The sequence below is a fragment of the Pipistrellus kuhlii genome, unplaced genomic scaffold (genome assembly GCF_014108245.1).
Source record: "Pipistrellus kuhlii isolate mPipKuh1 unplaced genomic scaffold, mPipKuh1.p scaffold_m20_p_5, whole genome shotgun sequence".
Taxonomy (NCBI): domain Eukaryota; kingdom Metazoa; phylum Chordata; class Mammalia; order Chiroptera; family Vespertilionidae; genus Pipistrellus; species Pipistrellus kuhlii.
In genome coordinates, this window is record NW_023425551.1 from 47,948,636 (window position 1) to 47,970,568 (window position 21,933).

Below are 21,933 nucleotides of genomic sequence, written 5' to 3' on the forward strand. Positions count from 1 at the left end.
GAAAAGCTCCAAGTTTCATAGGGCAGACAGGTGAGAAGCTGCAACTATATTTTAATAAAGTCATAAAAACAAACTAAAAAAAAAATGAAATGAAATCTCTGGACTTACTCAGAAATGATTCAATGTTAAGATTATTTATTCATTTTATTGTGGTCATTTGCTTATTATCGTCACTCAGGAAGTTTGTGAGGCTTGTCTTTACCTCTTCAATTATGAATTAATTCAATTAAGGTAGAACCTTGTCTTACACTTGTTGAGCAACTCTAATGGTCAGAGTAACCAAAATGAAAATATTCATTACCTGGACCAACAAATCTTTTGAAAAGGTAGTAAAATAGTAAGTGGCATGTTCTTCAGGATTACTGTGTCTTGTGCTTCTGGGTCCTATGATAGCACCGTTGTTATCAAAACCTCCACAAAAATAAATTGCAAAATAAATTAAAATTCTCAAACCTGTTGTTCACTAACACCAAAACAGCAAATATCTCAAAACTAAACACTTACCGATTAGTAGCCCAATCAATGTCAGCAAGAGAGATCATTTTAGATAGTTTAATAAAGGAAAACCAATTCAATATGGAAGTGAATATCATAGTATTCTTTCAGAATTATCCTATATGTTTCTTTATAGAAATCTTACAAACAGTGAAATAACTGCAGCCAAAAAATTAAGTGATATTGTGTCTGACTCCAAGAGGTAATGAGTTGTGAAGTCAGGGCAAACAATGATGAAAAGTATTGAAGAACAAAGTGTGCATGATGCTTTATTGCCTGAGTGAGAGACTGGTACTATGTGTGGGTCAGTAGGACTAGCCTTGATTCCTTTGATGACTTAAAAATTTTAGAATTACTGCAGCTGAAACTGGTTTGGCTTAGTGGATAGAGCGTCGGCCTGCAGAATGAAAGGTCCCAGGTTCGATTAAGGTCAAGGGCATGTACCTTGGTTGCAGGCACATCCCCAGTAGGGGGTGTGCAGGAGGCAGCTGATGGATGATTCTCTCTCATCAATGTTTCTAACTCTCTGTCCCTCTCTCTTCCTCTCTGTAAAATTCAATAAAATATATATTTTTTTAAATTTTAGAATTAGAAGGATAAAGGGAGGGAAAGTGGGAGACATCTATAATACTATCAACAATAAAAATATGTAATTAAAAATTTTAGGAATTATGTCTTTATTTTGATTAAGTTACTCTTTGTCTACATATTTAAAGTAGAAAAATATCAACTTATAAGGGCAGAAAAGCTTATCAAAAAGATCATGACTTATGAATTAGCCTCTTCAACTAAGAAGTATCTGAAATTTCTTCAAATACACAATTGTTTACATTTTAATTGTCTATTTAAGCAAATTGTTTAGTTTCTTCATTTAGGACATACATACAACTTGATAATATTTATGTATAGGAAACTTTCCTCCATCTATTCCCAGCTAAGACCACATATGAAACACTTACCCAGAAGCCATGCATAAAGTCTTCGGTTCAGAGACATGTCCCTCCTTAGTACTACATGAAGGGCTGCTGACAAGATCCTGATCATATCTGGTCGAGTGGCCTGAAAAAATTAGGAATGTGATTATATTTAATCACATATAAAAACATTGTTTCCCTCTTTAAAAAACAAAACACACACCTTATAATACATTCAGAAGTTTATTTTATTAAAAGAAACCTGGTTTTAGTTAAAAAAAATAATAATAAAAGTAAAGTTAAAAGAAAGGTAAAAAGAAGCCTGTAAATTGATGTTAGGTTTTATTATTTGTTTTTTCTTTTTTTATTTGTTGTTTTTATAAATATTTATTTTAGAAAGTATTACATATGTCCCCTTTTCCCCCCATTGTCCTCTCCTCCCCCTCTCCGCCAAGCCTTCATTACTCTATTGACTGTGTCCACGGGTTATGCATGTATACATATGAGAATTGATGTTAGTTTTAATAATGTACTATCAATAAATAATAAATTTAGAATAGAAGCTTGGAGTGTGATCACTAGAAAGTAACGTTGAAATCAATTAGTTAACAATCATTCTCGAATAAAAGAAAAAGTTTCACCGAAACCAGCTTGGCTCAGTGGATAGAGCGTCGGCCTGCGGACTGAGAGGTCCCGGGTTCGATTCCAGTCAAGGGCATGTACATTGGTTGCAGGCACAAACCCAGTAGGAAGTGTGCAGGAGGCAGCTGGTCAATGTACCTCTCTCATTGATGTTTCTAGCTCTCTATCCCTCTTCCTTCCTCTCTGTAAAAAATCAATAAATTTCAAAGAAACAAAACAAAAAAACAAGTTTCACAGGGCCTAAGTACTTAGCCTAATGTAAAAGCCTTGTTAGTGCCCAAGTTGGATAAAGAAGTGACCTCCCTTTAATCACAAACTGGTGACCATCCTACCTTATAAAAGAGCAATATGCATATTAACCATCACTCCCCTCAAGTCACGCCCACCAGCCACTCCCACCAGCCAATCAGAGCAAGTATGTAAATTAGCACCAGCCAAGATGGGTGCAGCCACAGAGAGCAGTTGAGAGAGGCTTGGGTTTCCTCAGCAACGGAAGCCAAGCTTTCCACATACCCTGGCCAGCCTAGACCTCCACTCAAGGATACAAAGTTTCAATTACAGAAGATACAAGAACCCCAATAGAAATGGCTAACAGCCACAGAAGAGCAGGGGGCTTGGCTCTGCTCCAGGCTACAAAGTTTCAATTGTAGAAGGTAAATAAATTCCAGATAGCAGGGCCTCCACTTGGGTCATCAGGGAGCATGGCCGGCCTGCAAACTACAACAGGCCCCTCACCCAGGAAGCCCCACACCTCAAGGGAACCCCCACCCTGATCTGGGACACCCTTCAGGGCAAACCAGCTGGCCCCCACCCATGCATCAGGCTTCTATCCTATCTAATAAAAGAGTAATATGCAGATTGTCCATCACTCCAACACACAAGCTGTCTGCCCCCATGTGGACACAAGATGGCCAGCAGGGGAGGGCAGTTGGGAGGCACCAGGCCTGCAAGGGAGGGCAATTAAGAGGGACCAAGTCTGCAAGGGAAGGCAGGTGAGAGGGACCAGGTCTGCAAGGGAGGGCAATTAGAGGCAATCAACCCTGCTGGGGAGGGCAGTTAGGGGTGGCCAGGCCGGTAGAGGTGGGAAGTTGGGGGCAAACAGGTTGGCATAGGAGCAGTTAGACATCAATCAGGCTGGCATGGGAGTGGTTAGGGGGTTATCAGACTGGTAGGCAAAAGCATTTAGGGGTAATCAGGAAGGAAGGCAGGCGAACAGTTGGGAACCAGCAGTCCTGGATTGTGAGAGGGATGTCTGACTGCCTGGGCAGTTTAACATCCCTCGAGATGTCCCAGATTGGAGAGGGTGCAGTTTAGGGTAGGTGTCATAGCAACCAATCATTCTGCTGTTCAGTTGATTTGCATCTTAAGCCTTTTATTACATAGAATCGGCATTAATGTTTTACCTGACTCATGTGGAATGGAAAACAGAAAAGTATGAGGTCCAGTGTGCTTCTCTGTACAAGTACACTTGAGTCCTGCACCGAGGTACTTACTGCTTCTACCTAAAATGAAAGAACCTTTAATATCTTATCTACTGTTACACTGGGAAATGTTTCATGTGAAAAATGTAACAACTCTTCAATTTCTCCCATAAATAAAAATATGCTTCTGAGCATCTTATCAATAATTAAATATATTTACATTATTTTGAATAGGAAAATATATCATAATGGTTTAAAAATTAAGCACAAAAAAGTATACAGCAAAAAGGTTCTCTCCCATCTCCATCTTTCAACCATTCATCCAATTTCCTTTTTGCAAGCAACCAGTATTACTAGTGAATATTTTCTGCAAGTATAAGTAAACAAAAATGTATAAGCATATATCCAAAGCTCTGCCATTTCCATTTAAAAATATATTTTGGAGATTGTTCCTTATCAGAACATAAAGTACTATATTATTCTTTATGGCCACAGAAGTACTTTATTTCATAGATAAACTATTTATTTAACTAGGTTCCTAGAGATAGACACTTATTTATACACTTTGCAAACATTTATTGTTGTAAATAATGCTGCAATATACTTACATAATATACAAATACATCCCTCAAAGTAGTGTTGCCAGGTCTTAGGGTATACTCAATTGCAATATAAACAGTCTGATGCTTTCTATTAAGGTTACATATATTTATATTCCCACCAGCTATGTGTGACAGTTTCTGTTTTTCCATGTTTACCCATTCGTTTTTTATTTTTGTCAATTTGATATATGAAAACTGATATCTTGGTATATTCAAATTTTTATTTCTCTTATAAAATTGAGTGCTTTTTCATGTTTAAATTATTCTTATTTCTTAGGTACATTATCTGTTCAAATGCATTCTTCCACTATATTTGATAGTACCTCTTTCAATATTAGGGAGATAAGTTCTTTTTGTGTTGCAAATGGATTTCCAATTATGGAATTTGCCTTTCAAAAAAAATTTAAGAATTTGTTTAAAACTTTCATTAAATAATTAAAAGGAGCCCAGCCGGCGTGGCTCAGTGGTTGAGCGTCATGGGTTCCCAGTCAGGGCATATGCCCATGTTGTGGGCTTGATCCTGAGTGTGGGGTGGCAGCCAATCAATGATTCTTTCTCATCATGGATATTTCTCTCTCTCCCCCCTCTCCTTTCCTCTCTGAAATCAATTAAAAATTTTTTTTAAATAATAATTAAAAAGAAATGTAAAAATCAATACATTTGAAGATCGACATAAAAATGATGTAGCCATTTTGGAAAATAATTTGTCAGTTTCTTGTACACTTAAATATACTTTACAAGAAAATGTAGGAGTGAATTTTTGTGACCTTGGATTAGACACAATTTATTAGGTATTATATAACACCAAAAGCACAATGACAAGAGAAAAACATGAATTGGACTTGATCAAAATGAAAACTTTTGTGCTTCATAGGACACAATTAAGAAACTGAAATCCTGGTCAGTGTAGCTCAGCTGATTGAAGCTGTCCCATACCCCATTCAATTCCCAATCAGGACACATATCCAGGCCGCAGGTTTGATCCCTGGTGGGATGCATACAGGAGGCAACAAATCCATGTTTCTCTTTCACATCAGTGTTTCTCTCTCTCTCTCCTCCCCTCCCTCTCTTGAAAATCAATTTAAAAAGAAAACATATCCTCAGGTAAGGATTAAAAAAAGGAAGCTGAAAAGATAATCCACAGAATGGGGAAAAATCTTTTCAAGTCATACACACATAAAGGGTTTAATATTCAAAATAAAGAACTCTCACAACTCAACAAGAAAAAAAGAAATAACCCAATTTAAATAATGAACAAAACTTTGAATAGACAATTCTCCAAAGAACACATAAAAATGGTCCAAAAGTACAAGAAAATATTCTCAATATTATTAGTCATTAGGGAAATGCAAATCAAAACTACTTCACACCCAGGAGGATTGAGCATAATAAAAAGATGATATAAAGACCACTTATTTGCTTGAATAACAGATAATAAAAATAACATTTAAGTACCAACTTCCTTTCCATAAAAAAAAAATTCTGAAGATTTTAAAAACAATAATTACTGATTACTTTTGTCTTTGTTTCCTTGATGAAAAATGTAAGCTCCATGAAAATAGGAACTCTGTTTGTGGCATGACTTTCAATATCTGTCTGAAATAGTGTATTGACTCTAAATAAGTATTTGTTCAAGGAGCAACCATATATGGACCTACCATTAACTCAATATCACTGCCAATTATATAAAGTTGATCTTCCATGGAAAGCTTCCTGTTCAAATGGGCTAGAACATACGTGATTCCAGGTAAACGCACAGCAGGACTGGTGAGAAGACTACCCCAGAGGGCACTATAGAATGCCGATTGGTCCACTGCAGCAGCAACCTTTTCCAACAATGTGTTTGTTCTGAGGGACAAAATAAGATAGTTTAAGAAGGGAAAGATTTATTGTTAGACTGTTAAAAATAAATTGTTATTCTCTTCCAGAATGTATGGAAATATCCATATTATAGTCATATGCTTCACTCAAGAAACAAATGTGATGATAGCCTGGAGGAAGCATGTACTTTACAAATCAGAGGATTGGATTTAAGTCCTGTCTACTAGCTGTGCAATTTGGGAAATCACTTAATACATCTTCAGTTCAGTTTCTTTATCTATAAAATTAAGATAACAACAAAAACAATAGCACAAGTCCTATCTATTTCAGTGGGTTGTTAAATAACTTATACTTTTAGTTAGTAGTACTCTTATAGAAAAACATATTTTCTAAAAAATCTTAAAAGGGCCTTGCCAAATGTTTTCTTCTCTTTAAAATCACACTATGTAATTCATAACAACTTAGATGAATTAGACCTATGACAAAAATCATTACTGCTCTATTAAGAACTACATTTAAAATTACTCTTGCTGGATTGCTTGGCTCTGTGATTGAGTGTTGACCTATGAACCCAGGAGGTCAGGGTTTGATTCCGGTCAGGGCATATACCTGGGTTGTGGGCTTGATCCCCAATGTGGGGCATGCAGGAGGCAGCTGATTAATGATTCTCTCTCATCATTGATGTTTCTCTCTCTCTTCCTCTCTGAAATCAATAACAATATATTTTAAAAAATTAGACCTGATTTTTTGTGAACATAAAATAAACAATTTAATACACAAATATAGATAATTATTATAGCACTAGAGGCCCCATGCATGAAATTCGTGCATGGGGGGAGATATCCCTCAGCCCAGCCTGCACCCTCTTTAATCTGGGACCCCTTGAGGGATGTCTGACAGGCCTTCGGACATCCCTCTCACAATCCAGGACTGCTGGCTCCCAACTGCTCCTCAGCCTCTGCTTGATTGCCCCAATCACTTTTGCCTGCCAGCCTGATCACCCCCTAACCACTCCCCTGCCAGCCTGGTCGACATCTAACTGCTCCCCAGATAGCCTGATCACCCACAACTGCCCTCCCTTGCAGGCCTGGTCTCTCCCAATTGCCCTCCCCTGCAGATCTGGGTCCCCCACAACTTCTCTCCCCTGTAGTCCTGGTCCTCCCAAACTACCCTTCCCTGCTGACTTGGTCTCCCCCAACTGCCCTCCTCTGCCAGCCCAGTCACCCTTAATTGTCCTCCCTCCTTGCCTGTTCACCCCCAATTGCCCTCCCCTACTGGCCTGGTCCCCCCAACTGCCCTCCTCTGCAGGCCTTGTTTCCCCCCTCCAACTGCTCTCCCCTGTAGGCCCACTTCAATTGCCTTCCTCTGCTGGCCTGGTCACCCACAACTGCCTACAACTATCTTCCCTGCAGGCCATCTTGTGGAAGCTATCTTTGACCACTGGGGGTGGCCATCTTGTGTCTCAGAGTGGCGGTGAATTTGCATATTACTCTTTTATTAGATAGGATTACCAGAATCAAGAGAATCTGATGAGTTTTATTGCTTACTTTCTATTATATAATACCAAACTGTAATCCCTTCTGACCTCAATTTATCTATGCATTGATTTACAACTCCTTTCATAGAACTTGTATGGAATAAGTGGCTAAGAAAAACGCTGTATTCTGAATGTTTCTGGCCCCTCAGAATTCACATGTTAAACCTTAACCCCCAAAGATGATGGTATTAGGAAGTGAAAGCTTTTGGGAGATGCTTAAGTCATGATGGCCCTCCTGAATGAGATTAGTTTTCCTATGAAAGAAACCCACAGAACTGAGCTCTAACCAGAAAGAGCACTCTCACTAGAAAAAGACCATGATGGCAAATTGAACTTAGATTTCCAACTGCCAGGACTGTGAGAAATAAATTTCTGTAGTTTATCAGTTACCCATTCTGGGGTTCATTGTTATAGAAGCACAAATGGACTATGACACAACAAGATAAATCATAGGAATATGTACACAGATAATAATTTAATTAAAAAAATAAATAAATAAAAATAAAAAATAAAAAAAATAAATCAAAGGGATACCACATTAATAAAGATCACTATTCATTTCTATGTTAAAATTTCTAATTGTAACTAATAGAGTTATAAAGTGATATTGATTCCATGCTTCCCTTAGGAAAATTAATGCAATAATTTAAAACAAAATTGATTTATAAAATAAAATAATCTCACGTTATATTTCTAAAATTGTAAGCAAATAAGTGAAAAAGTTAAGAAAAGAAAATAAGCTTTGGGGACAAAATTAAGTTTTCTCAAAGTAGCCTATAAATATTATCCAATATTTTCAGGATTAGATTCTTACTGTATTATGGGAGCTGATGAAATATAATAAAATGGAGTAGTAGGTAAATATATTAGAATAAATTATTTAAATTTAAAAATTAGTTTATTTATAAAATAAGTCTGACATTTTCTATTTTTGCCATCTCAACTAATAAGTCCCCTTTTTGGTAAGAATAATGAGATATTAAAGATACTTAATACCATCATGCATTGTCTACAACTATTTATTTCCCTAGAAGCTATAATAGGCTCTAAAAGAAATAAAATCATTTTTTATAAATTTTTAATGTTTTTATTGATTTCAGAGAGAGGAAGGGAGAGAGAGATAGAAACATCAATGATGAGACAGAATCATTGATCAGCTGCCTCTTGCATGCCCCTTTCTGGGGACTAAATCAGCAAAGCAGGCATGTGCCCTGACCAAGAATAGGAATCATGACCTCCAGATCGATGGGTCGACACTCAACCAATGACCAACACTGGCTGGGCAGATCAAATAATTTTAAAGTTAAACTATCAAGAGTGTTATGTCAACAGCTAGTAAAACAGCCCTGCACTTGGAGCTAGGATATTTTCCAGCACTAACTTTTGGCATTGACTCAACTTCCCATTATAAAAATTAATCTAAACATCCTACCTACTATATTTTTATTTTAAATTATGGGTCACAATTTTTTGGGTGCTTATAAATACTAGGCTGTAGACTAAATGATTTCATTACTACAATAACACATTTAAATAAGTATTGTGCCTGTTTTATAGATGAGGAAATTGAAAAAAGTTCAGAAATGTTTAAAAAAGCTCTCCAGAACTCACATAGTATCTGTTAAGCCAGGATTGAACCTAATCCACTTATCTCCCAAGTGTGTGCTCTTATTTTCCGTGTGATATACAGATTAGATTATTAGATTATTACAGTAATTGTTTTGCTACAAAAAATTCAGGTGGTATACTGAAATATCTAGAAGAGTAAATTTTTCTGATGTTAAAACATTACTGATTTAAGGATGCTTGCTGGCAAATCCATGACTTTGATTACTTAGCTGAATACCATCTTACCTCTCATAGTACTCCGATCCTTCTTCTAAGCCAGGAAGAATACCAGTTAGCAATCCTTGAAGGCCAGGCTTCAGTGTTTTACCCAAAGGCAGGTAATATATCTCATACAAACTTAGCAATGTTGGTTTCACAGACATGGCAGCATTTGCAAGAAGAGGAAACAATCCAGAACTGTTTAAAAAATATAAAACCATTAGCAACTATATGCCAGTTAACTAGACACACTAGAAGAAATGGAAAAATTCTTAGAAACATACAAAGTACTAAGACTGACTCAGGAAGAAATACCAAGTCTGAATAGACCAATTACTAGTAAGGAAATTGAATCAGTAATAATAATAAAAATTTCCCAACAAAGAAAAGCTCAGGACCAAATGAATTCACTGGTGAATCTTAGCAAGTATTTAAAGAATCATTAATGACAATCCTTCCAAGAAAATCAAAGAAAAGAGAACACTCCCAAACTCATTTTCCGAGGCTAAACCAAAGCCAGAAAAGGACACTGACAGAAAAGAAAACTATGAACCAATATCCTGATGAATATGGTGCAAAAATGCTCAATAGAATACTAGCAAACTGAGATCACCAAGCACATTAAAGGAATGATTTACCATGATCAAGTGAGATCTATACCTGGGATGCCCAAAAAATATGCCACCCCCTCCCCCCAAAAAACACAATGCAACACATCACATTAACAGAATTGAAGAAAAACATCACATACTACTATTCCTCTCAATAAACACAGGAAAAAAACATTTGACAAAATTCAACATCCATTCATTATAATATTTATAGTATCAAAGAACTAAATTATTTAAAAAATAACAATTATATAGATTATTCATTCAGGGTCTATTACCTGTCACATAGTTTTTAATTCATGGATATAGGATATCTTCCTACTTATTTGTGGCTTCAGTTTTTTTCAACAAAGCTGAAGACATTACACTTTCTAATTTCTGATATTACAAAGCTATAGTAATTAAAAACAGTATCATATATATATATATAAAGCTGAAGTGACGTTAAGAATGAACAACCAAAATGACTGGTCAACCAGTCACTATGACATGCACTGACCACCAGGGAGCAGACACTCAACATAGGAGCTTCCCCTTTGTGGTCAGTGCACTCCCACAGTCAATCTCGCATGGTCCCTCCCCCTTGCCAGCTAGCCCTCCAACAGGCCTCAATAACTGGACAGGCCGAGGGATCCCACCCATGCATGAATTCATGCACCAGGTCTCTAGTATTAGCATAAATACACATATATAACTATGCAAGAGGATGAATGTGTTAACTGTACTTACTGTGGTATAAAGATGAGGGAAGAGAACAAAACATTTTACAAATACATGAAAAAAAGAGAATTAGTAACCTGGAAGCTAGGTAAGAGGAAATCACCAAGAATGCATTACAGACAAAAAAGTTTGAAAATAGCAAAGAAGGTTTAAGAGATAGGGAAGCCAGAGTGAGAAGATCTAACATATATTTATTCAATACTAGTAATCATATTTCAAAAAAAAATAGAAGAGAAAATAAAGGCAAATTTTCTCTCAAAGAGATTCCAGAAGTGACTAAGGAACTAGTCCGTAGATTTAAAAATTCCAATAAACCCAAAACAGGATAAATGAAAATGAATAAGGATAAGCAAAGAGATCTATGTCACCAGAATGGAATAAATTGGGGGGAAAGTGGTAGGGGTTGAAGATCATTGACAGGGCCAGACTATATAAAGCAATAGAAGCCATGGTAAGGACTTTGAATTTTGCTTTTAAGTATGACAGAAAGAATTCAGTGAAGGTTTTTAGCAGTGGAATGACAATATTTAATATATTAAAAAGTTTACTCTGCTATTGTGTGAAGAAAAGGGTATATATAAGAGGATAAGAACAGATAATGTAAATGTTATGAGGCCAATGATAAAAGACCTGACTAGATATGATGCTTATTTAGAGTGGATGCTGCTAGTGAAAGTAGAGAGAAATAAATGTATAATATTTGTGACATACTGGTATATCAGAATAGCTAACATTTATTGAACTAATGTACATTGTTCTAAGCATTTTAAATATATTAACTCTCTTAATTCTATTAACAACTTATATAATTAGTCATTTTACAGATGAAAACACACACACAGAGGTGAAGAAAATGGCTCCATGTCATAGAACGAGTTATTGGTAAAGGTAAGCAGTCTTGACTACACTGCCTCTGCTCTTAACCACTATGAGACAGAACTGGTAGTGACAGAACATACATGGGAAGGAGGAGGATATGGTCAAGTAAAAACAAAATATCAAGTGAAACTTTCATGTTTCAGGCTTGTGTAAATGGATTGACATGGTGCACTCCAGAAGGCGGGTTTATAACAGGAGATTAGTTTGGAACAGATTGGGTTTCAATTTCCCTTTTTAAAAAATTATTGGGGTGACAATGTTAATAAAAGTATATATGTTTCAAGTGTGCAATTCTATGATATATCATCTGTATATTGCACTGTGTATTTACCACCCACAGTCACCATATATTTGACCCTTCTTCACCCTTTACTGCCCCCCTCAACCTCCCTTCCCCTCTGGTACTCACCATACTGTTATCTGTGTCTATGAGTTTTGGTTCATCTGTTCATTTGTTACATTTAGTTTTGTATCCTACACATGAGAGAACCCTAGATTTTTGACTTTCTATTTGATGTATATGACCCAGCAACACCTCAGTAGGTAAATGGATAAAAAAGATGTGGCAAATATATATAATGGAATTATTACGCAGCCCATAAGAAAAGATGAAATACTGCCATTTGTGACAACATGAATAAATCTTGAGAATATCATGCTAAGCAAAATAAAGTCAATTGCACATTAAAGATAAATCATGGGCAAGGATAAACCTGCCCAAGAAGTGAATATAAAGTGAAATCATAAGACACAAGAAACACCATATGTAGATATCAGGGAAAGGAGAGAAGGCAAGTGATCAAGTAACTAAACTGGAGAACATGGTATCATAGAAGCCAAGGGAAAAGAATACTTCAAGTAGAGAATGTTGAAAGTTACTGAGAGATCAAGGTATCTTATTTTTTTCTCAAAATAGTTCTCGAGCTTAAAAAGGTAGAAAATACTGTAGTCTCAATCATTTTGAATGAAAACTTCATAAATGACCTCCAAGAAAAAAAATTATATATTAAGGAATATTCTAAATTTTTCTGAATCACTTACCTACCAAATATTTAAGATACATATCTAAGGCCCTAGCCAGATAGCTCAGTTGGTTAGAGCATTGCCCTAACCAACCTGATATGCCAAGGTTTAAGGTTGGATTCCTGGCCAGGCACATACAAGAAACAACTTGTGAATGCACAGATAAGTGGAACAACAAATTGATATTTCTTTCTCTCTCTCTCCCTCCCTATCACACCACCCCTTCTTCTCTACCTCTAAAACAGTTTTCAAAAATCCATATCTGAAAACCTCCATCAAGCCAATTTCAGTTTTTTAGCTTTTACTACAAAAAGCATAGTTTAAAAATATTTTTATTAACATGTAAATAGACAGTAAAATTATTCTTACCTATATAAAAAAAGATCTTTGGCAAGTCGCTTAGGTCCAATGATTTTGAAGATAATTTCATAAGTTTCAAGTGCCTTCCGATGAACTCCACCTGGTAATGCTGGATGCAGACACTGAGCTAGGCGTTTGCCTATGGTCAGCTTCTTGGGCACCACTTGGTACTTTGCATTATTCTGTAAAACCTTGAAAAAAACATGTTAATTCAGTTGATGAAAAAAAATATTACATCTCATTATTTCCACTTTCTAACACACTATTATCAAAAATCCTTACAGAACTCCTTTATACTTCAAAAGATGAGAGAAGACCAAAGAACTTTTACTTTTGTCAGTTATATATATCAAGGTATATTATATTTGAAATTAAAAGTGAAAATTAAAAAAATATTTAATGTGCTTTTAAGACTCCATTTAATGTTAACAGAAATAACATTTTTATTAAAAATAACTATATTTCCAAAAATTTATTCAGAAGAGAGGCATTGTTTTATATTTTTGTAAAACTTTAATATAAATCAGCCTCTGATCTATTTTTGATATGTTGTTTGAAATATAAAGAAAATATTGGACTTCAACATAGAGAGACAACCACTACTTTAGTGTATCATATCATAGCAAGTAATTGTAATACTTACAATAATTAATTTCCACAATCCTGAATTGCTTTTAAACATAGTTCCTAACAAGTCTTCAAAAAAAAAGAGAATCTTTAGACCAAAGGGAATCTAACTTCCTTTAAGCAAACTGGTACTTATAGTTGCAATTGGCACACTGAAAATGTAAGATTTTTTTTAAAGATATCAAGGTACTTGTCTAGACTCTAGAGCACATGTGTCAAACACAAGGCCCGCGGGCCAAATCCGTCCCGCCAGGCCTTGCAATGTGGCCCGCACTGCGCTGTCATCACTGCACTCCGCTGCGTTTCCATCACAATGACAGTTTATGACTGTTCAGTAAACCATTCGGCCCGCGATTTAGGCTGGATTTTAGATTTTGGCCCCTTCTCTGATTGAGTTCGACACCCCTACTCTAGAGTATCAGGTGGAAAACTAGTGTTCTTGGTGTGTATTTTAAAATAAATTCCTAATAACTCTATGCTAAGCTATTTGATGTTAAAATTGTTATTGGGCCCAATCTGGGTCACTCAGTTGATTGGCGCATCATCCCTTAAATAAATAAAACAAATAAAAAGGTTGTGGGGTCAATTCCCAGTTAGGGCACATATCTCGGTTGCCAATTCCATGATCTGGGTGCGTAGGGATCAATGATTCTTTTTCATATCCTTTCATATCAATGTCTGTCTCTCTCTCTCTCTCTCTCTCCCCCACCCCCCAACCTTACTCCCTTTCTAAAAATCAATAAAGAACATATCCTCAGGTATAGATAAAAAAGAAAAAATTTTTTAAAAATGTTATTGAGTTTTCCTTTTCTATCTCCCCCTGATCCATTTAATATTTAGAAGTATTCCTATTCAATGACAACCATTTAAGTCCAAAATATAAAAAACTATGGGTGTAAGGTGATAAAAAATTTAATTTAAAAAAAGGTCAAAATTTTAAACTATGTGTTGAAAATGGTACCACCAAAATTATACTGGATAAAAACCACACAAGTCAAGGAAGATTATTCAAGGCCAAGCTCCAAGTGACTGCTTATCACTTTTGTAAAAAGTACTTTACTGACTATAACTAAGGTTTGCCTACACACAAAATATTTCCTTACTGCTACATACCATTTGAAAAGACATATTAGTTACTGCTTTCCATATGCAGGTTTCCACTTTGTTGCTAGGAATTCGAGAACCATATGAGATGCTCAATTACAGAAATGTATTTGCCCCCATGGTTAGAATATTTGATTCTTAGTCTTGTATTTTTATAAGTAATGATAACAACTGTAACTTTCAAGCACTGTTGTTTTGGCCTTAAAAATATGCTTGATGACATAGTCATGCAACTGGGAAAAGTAAAATAGCAGTAACAAAAGTAATTCTAAGATTACGTTTTCAAATTTCTACATCAAGATTTAGAGAAATCTAATAAGTATTGACACTGATTTCTATTTTCTATTACTTTTTATGAAATGGGTAAGACTGACATACCTTATTAAGTTTTCCAAGTGCCGATATCAAATCTGCCCATTCACTGGAATATTCAAAACTCTTCAGTGCTTTGTCAATTGCGGCTACATAGTTTCTATATTTGGAGTCACTCAATAACTCCAGCTCTTCTGTGTTCATCCTCCCACAGTGTCCCACTAGAGGCCAGTTCCAAAATCATGTAAAATCATTACCTACAAAAGAATTTTGCAGGAGGAACTAAAGTATTAAAATGGGTTTGGATGAAATTAATATCTAATATTTATTAATATTAATATTTAAATGTTTCAATTAGAAGAAACATTTGGTTAATACTTTGGTGAACAGTACATAGCTTCATAGAAGTATTGAAAGACAGCTTCAAGGATAACTCACTCTGTGATCCTTCCTAGGAACTGGAAAATGGCTATTTTAGGGATATAGACAAGCAGAAAATATTCTGCACTTATTTTAATTTAGAAATCATGTTAGTTCACAGTCTTATTTGCTGAAATAACATTTCTGATATACATACCTCTTCACTTTGTTTTGATCCTAGTCAGATTGTAAACATCAAAGGACATGCAAATAGAAAGAAAAAATAAATAAATAAATGAGTTGGAGATCACCTTATTTTATTAAGCAATAAAATAGCATATTATACAAAAGAACATTAGCTCTTTGAAAGTAGACCTTAATTTCTTAATTTTAATAAAATTGACAAGTACATGCAGTGGTTTAAAATATATTCACAAATTCTTTGATATCACTTTCAATAAGTGGAACCTAATTCTCCAGTCCTTTGGGCTGAACTCTGTAACCCAAATCTAAGGAAAATAATCATTCTTATCCATTCTATATTATGATTTCTGCCTACCGGTATTTCATAAAAGCATTATAGCTCCATATTCTCTCTCTCTCTCTCTCTCTCTCTCTCTCTCTCTCTCTCTCTCTCTCTCTCTCTCTCTCTCTCTCTCTCTCTCTTTCATTATTAGCTCTGGGGAAGCCAGCCACCATGTCATGAGGGCGCCTCTAAGAGCCCTATGGAGAAGTCCCTGCTGTGAGGAACAGAAATGCTATGCATCAGCCAAGAGAATGAGCCGTTTTAGAAGCAGATCCTCCATCCCCAGACAAGCCTTAATTTGACAGCAACACCAATCAATGTCTTGATTATAACTTTATGAGATAACCTAAGCCACACTACATAACTAAGTCCCTCAATTCATGACCTACAGAAAATTTGCAATTTTAAGCCACCAAGTTGGGGGTTGACTTGTTATACAGCAATAGATAAACAAACCAGAATAGTAACAGGATTTAATTGAGGCTTAACTTAGAAACCAATGTGGCCTCTCTCCAATTACTTTGGTATTCTACCTGACTTTTAACTAACTCTGCATCTTTCCCTAGAGCTGGGTTCATGGGCTGGGTTCGGCTCCTGTGTTGAGCGTCTGCCCCCTGATGATCAGTGCATGTCATAGGAATTGGTCAAATGGTCATTCAGTTGTTCAGTCACTTAGGCTTTTATATAAATAAATGGTCAATAAGTATATAAAATGAGTTAACATCCTTAATCACAAGGAAAATCCAAATTAAAATCACAATTTGATAATTCATATAACTAGGATGCTTAGAATAAAAAAAGACAATAACAAGTATTGGCAAAGATACAGAAAAACTGGAACCCTTATACACTGCTGGTGTGAATGTAAATTAGTACAGCTGCTTTAAAAAATAATCTAGCAGTTCTCAAAAGGTTAAACATAGAATTACCTTATGACTCAGTAATTCTGATATAGAATACATACATAATCAAAAGACATGAAAACATGTCCATACAAAAACATTTACATTAATGCTCAAAAAGGCATTATTAATAATTGCCAAAAAAAGGGAAACAACACAAATATCCATCAATTGATGTGTAGATTAATAGAATACACAATGAAATATTCTTTAAGAACAGAATGAAGTACAACATGGATGAATCCTGAAAACATGCTAAGTAAAGGAAATCATTTATAAAAAATATTATTCCATTAATATGAAATGTCCAGAATAGATAAATCTATAGAGACAGAAAGTAAATTAGTTTTTGCTTAGGGTAGAGGGGGAAGAGGGCAGAGGAATAAGAGAAAAATGGAGTGGTTCTTAATGAGAATAGAGTTACTTTTTGGGGAAATAAAAATGTTCTAAAATTGATTGTAGGAATGGTTACACAACTCTGTGAATGTACTGAAAACCACTGATACAACCATTTATACACTTTAAATGGGTGAATCATATGGTATGCAAATTATCTCAAAGATATATATGAACTATATGTAAATAAAATGGGTCTCATGGTTCTGTGAATTTTCTCAAGTTACATGCAGATTTTTATATTTTATAGGGGAGATATATGTACTACTTTAATAATATTTACAAATATATTTTTCTACATAATCATCAAAAAGTTTAAGAATCACTACTGTAAAATGGGCAAAGGACCTGTGTAGACACTTCTCCAAAGAGGATGTACAGATGGACAAGAGAGATATTAAAAATGCCCAGTGTCATTAATAACCAGAGAAACACAAATTAAAACTGCAATGAGGTATCAACTCACACCTGCTAGAATGGCTACCATCAATAAATCAACAACAAATGCTGGCAAGAATGTGGGGCAAAGGGAACCTTAGTACACTGCTGTTGGGAATGCAGACTAGTGAAGCCATTATGGAATGAATAAAGTCTATGTATTGATTTAGAAAATGCTCCCAACATATATAAATTAAAATAATTAAGACGCATAATGGTGTTTATAGGATGCTACCATATATATATATATATATATATGTGTGTGTGTGTGTGTGTGTGTGTGTGTGTATATATATATATATATATATAATATTTTATTGATTTTTTACAGAGAGGAAGGGAGAGAGAGAGCTAGAAACATCGATGAGAAACATCGACCAGCTGCCTCTTGCACACCCCCTACTGGCTGATGGCAGCCAGAGGGGAGGGAGTTTGGGGGAAAGGATGGAAAAGGTGAAGGGATTGAGAAATACAGATTGGCAGTTACAAAACAGTAATGGGGGTTAAAATACAGCTATGAAATATAGTTAGTAATATTGTAATAACTATGGTGCCAGATATATCAGGAATATATACTGGAAATATCAGGAGTACACTTTGTAAAGTACATGATTGTCTAATCACTATGTTGTACACCTTAAACTATTACAAAATAATATTGAATATAAACTGTAATTGTAACTGAAAAAAATAAAAATAAATTTGAGAAATGGCTGAACTTGGAGAAATACTACACTTTTCCATTGGGTAAACAAATAAGTGTAAGTGCAAACTATGAGCATGCCATTCGTTTAGCCACCATTAAGGATAAGAAAGGATATTCAAAGAAATGTAAATAGAAAAGGGGAAAAGGAAACTAAAATGAAGCAATACACAAGGTGGCATTTAAGCTAGGACTTGATAGGTATGATTTAGACATGTAGAGACAGCATTGGAAGAGAACAAAAGCCTAACAATACAGGCCTGAGTGGTGACACGTTTCAAATCTTGATGATGGTGGTGGTTACGTAAGTGTGTATATAATGTACATATAAAATGAGTGCACATTATTATATGTAAATTTCCCCTTAATAAATTTGACACCATATATTTGACCTATGCAATGAAAAGTTATTGAGGGTTCAGGCTTGAGTAACTTGGGGAGGGAGAGGTGAATGCAATAAACAGAAAATGGAAATCACATTTTAAAGGGAATAAAAAGTACTTATTTTCATATAATAAAATTTCAATAAATATTTCAGTTATAATAAAAAAAATAGCAGCACTATGCTTCTACATAATAGTTTCATTTCAGGGAGAGAACTTATCTGAATTTTACCTATTAAAATTAAATGTGTTATCCCTCCCAAACAAAGGAGTTCATTAATAGCACTCATCCCTAACAAAGAACAGAAAGAAGTAGCCACACCAGTTGTGTGCTAGTGACACCTGACAGAATTTAGCAAAATTATTTAAGATTGTATTAAACATGTAGATCTTGACAGTAAGCAATAATTTATAGTTTAATCTTAATTGTTTTCAGTAATCAATTATTAAGTACATTTCAAGTGCTTTTATAACATTTCACAGTTGACAAATTCATGACTAGAGAGGGAAATCATTCATAGTAAAAATAATACCAGGATTACCAAGTCTTTAGCTGTTGAAACTTTATAATGCCATTCTTAATAAAATCATAACTTGCCCATAAAATCATATTCAAAATATGAAATAATTATGGTATTGATAAAGCATCAACAGACCAGAAAAAGAAAATACTCTTCTGCTATAAATTAAAGCATTAGAAAATTTCCATATAATAATGTGCACTCATTTTATATTTACTTTATATACATATATGCACATTATATACTATGTGTACCCTTAATATTTTACTGAGAAAAATATAAGTCTTGGTTATACTAGTTAGTTGCCACTAGATCTTCATACTGCAGAAAGCTTAACATGAAAGCCTTGTGCGGAATTTCAGAGTGGAAAGAGGTCTCAAGTGCTATACTTTCTAAATTGGTATCCTATATACAATTGGTATTCTTGAAACTGAAGTGAAATGACATAAGGAAACCAATTTTGCCATAAGCTGACCGACATAAACAAGTTCCTACAGGAATGATACAAGGAAACTACACTGAAGGAAATGTCATTCAGGGACCTGCTGTAATTATATTCTAGATGGTAACAGGTTGGCTCTGAGAAAATAAGCTCTGGGTCCTGGTAGGTTTAGGAAATGCTTCAGTAACATTCCCTTGAGAATTTACATGCATAGAAGAACAGTAGTAAAGGTTTTGAAAAGTCCTGCAGTTAAAAGCAAATCAAAAGTTAAACTCCTGACTAAACCCAATGTGCTCCCAAATCAATTGCCATGGAACACTGTTTTGGGGCAGTAAGCCTATTATTATGGAATTCAGAACAGGGTTTAGGGTGAAACATCAGTTTGAAAAACACTAAGCTTATGAAATTCCCTTAAAAAATGACAAAACTGAGGCCCAGAGAGCTCATACCAGGTTAGCAGAACAAAGAACTTAGGTGAATAGGACTCCTTTGACTTTTTACATATCCTTAAACATTTAACTAACATTTAATTTACATTTAACATTTTGGTTGTGGTATCACATTTGTGTATTAACTTAGGTGTTTTTAATTCTTCCTTAAAGACTTCAGATCCCAATTATCATGTCCATCTGGAGATTTGCTATTATTTAGCAATATACTGGGGAGTTATGTGGTTCAGAGAGGCAGCTGAAAGTAAGCACTAAAAATAAAGCATTTGTACTACAACTGGTGTTCGTTTACTCGTTATAACTTCTGTCGGCTCAACTAAATCACTGTGTCCTTTATCATCAGGTGGTGAGTTACTTAGCACCTAATGCTGACATGTTATTCATAGTAAAATTAAGATCTATGTCTGCATAGAAAATACCCAATAACAACCAAAAGGTGATATTTCCCCCTCTATAGTTCAAAGGTTTATGTATCAGGCATCTTCCTAACTCTTTTTGTAATTATTATTAAAAAGTCTTGATTGCTTTAATCTCCAAATCACCCCCCGACCCCCATATTTATGTTTCTCAAACTCCATAGAGGTGTAAGATGGATCAAAACACAATTTTCGCGGCTTTTAAAAAAGAGTAGTTGCCCTCGCTGGCTTGGCTCAGTGGATAGAGCGGGGGCTGCGCACGGAAGGGTCCCAGGTTCAACTTCCGTCCAGGGCTCACCCCTGGGTGGCCGGCTGGGTCCCCATTGGGGGCGTGCAGCAGGCAGCCTATCAGAGATTCTCTCTCATTGATGTTTCAATCTCTCTCTCCAGCACCCATCCTCTCTGAAATATATTAAAAATGTAATCTCTTTTAAAAAATAAAATAAAAGAGTAGCTCCTAAAGGGCGTTAAAAAAAAAAAAAAAAAAGCATAGTTGTGTGCCACTCCTTCCCCCTCGGGGCGGGAGAAGGGAGGGGGCGGGACAGGTAACCGTAGTTTCCGCAGCCACTGGAAAAGCCTTGGGAATCAAAGGTGACCATTGTTAACAACTTCCTTACGACTAACCTGACTTCCTCTCGTCCACTTCGGCTCTCCTCTCCGGCCCTCGCGTGGGCCATTCCCCGCGGACGGTGTCACACTATCACAATGACCCCACACACCAGTGGGACCGCTCCAGGCCTGGGTTCCGCCCACAAAGAGGCAACCCCGCGCGCCTCCGCCGCACAGGTGCGACCTCCCCTCCCACCTGGCGCCCAGCGGCCCAGCGCCCGAGGCCGGGGCGGAGCCGCCGCACACCTGCGGCCGCCTCGCCGGGCCGCCAGCCCCGCCCCAGCCCGCAGCTCCCGCCCCCGCTCCCCGCGGACCGGAGGGCGGCCGCCCGGCGTCGCGGCTCCATGCGGGGCCAGGGCGGCATCACCCCCGCCGCCGCGGCAGCCGGACCCGGCACGTCCCCGCGGCTCCGGAGCCCGGCGGGCCGGGGAAGCCGCTCGGAGCCAGCGGCCGGCCTCGTGACCGCCGCGGGGGCGGGGACGCGGTTACCTGCTGTGGGCTCCGCCGCTCCGCTCCCGCCGGCGCCGCTCTCCTGGCAACCGCGGCCGCTACACGGAGGCCGGGAGCCGGAGGGCCTAGTGACAGCTCCCGGCGTGCACCGCGCCCGCGCCACGCCCACGCCGGCGTCGACGTCGACGAGCTCTCTATCCACCCCCTGGTCCCGTTCCCCTGTCCTTGGCGCCAGCGGTCGCCACAGCGCCCTCAGGCGGAGTGCCTGGGAAGCGGCCCTGCAAAGGGGGTTTGTAGCAGGTGTTTTAAACGCCTGCCAGCGCCAGCCCGATCCTGATAGTTTGAAGGGTTTGCTAGGAGTTGAAAACAGCTTTTCATATCATTTAAATAATTATTTAAGTAAGATTTAAATAACTGTTTAAATATAATTTAAATAATACCTT

At 36.7% G+C, this 21,933-nt stretch overlaps 1 protein-coding gene across 14 annotated transcripts in view; it reads right to left on the reverse strand.

The window, feature by feature from the left end:
• Positions 1-21,659, reverse strand: part of DOP1A (DOP1 leucine zipper like protein A) — a 76,264-nt gene extending 54,605 nt beyond the window's left edge. For 9 of the 14 annotated variants that reach the window (XM_036414821.2, XM_036414816.2, XM_036414824.2 and 6 more), the window contains exons 1-9: positions 21,530-21,659; positions 15,473-15,492; positions 14,962-15,152; positions 12,862-13,043; positions 9,287-9,457; positions 5,733-5,922; positions 3,455-3,553; positions 1,455-1,554; positions 302-411 (exon numbers count right to left, since the gene is read on the reverse strand). In XM_036414821.2, coding sequence (XP_036270714.1) covers positions 302-411; positions 1,455-1,554; positions 3,455-3,553; positions 5,733-5,922; positions 9,287-9,457; positions 12,862-13,043; positions 14,962-15,099 — 990 coding nt within the window. In that variant the 5' untranslated portion in view covers positions 15,100-15,152; positions 15,473-15,492; positions 21,530-21,659. The remainder of the gene's footprint in view (positions 1-301; positions 412-1,454; positions 1,555-3,454; positions 3,554-5,732; positions 5,923-9,286; positions 9,458-12,861; positions 13,044-14,961; positions 15,153-15,472; positions 15,493-21,529) is intronic. The other 5 variants (XM_036414818.2, XM_036414814.2, XM_036414830.2 and 2 more) reach the window with 3 other exon arrangements.
• Positions 21,660-21,933: the final 274 nt, after the last annotated feature.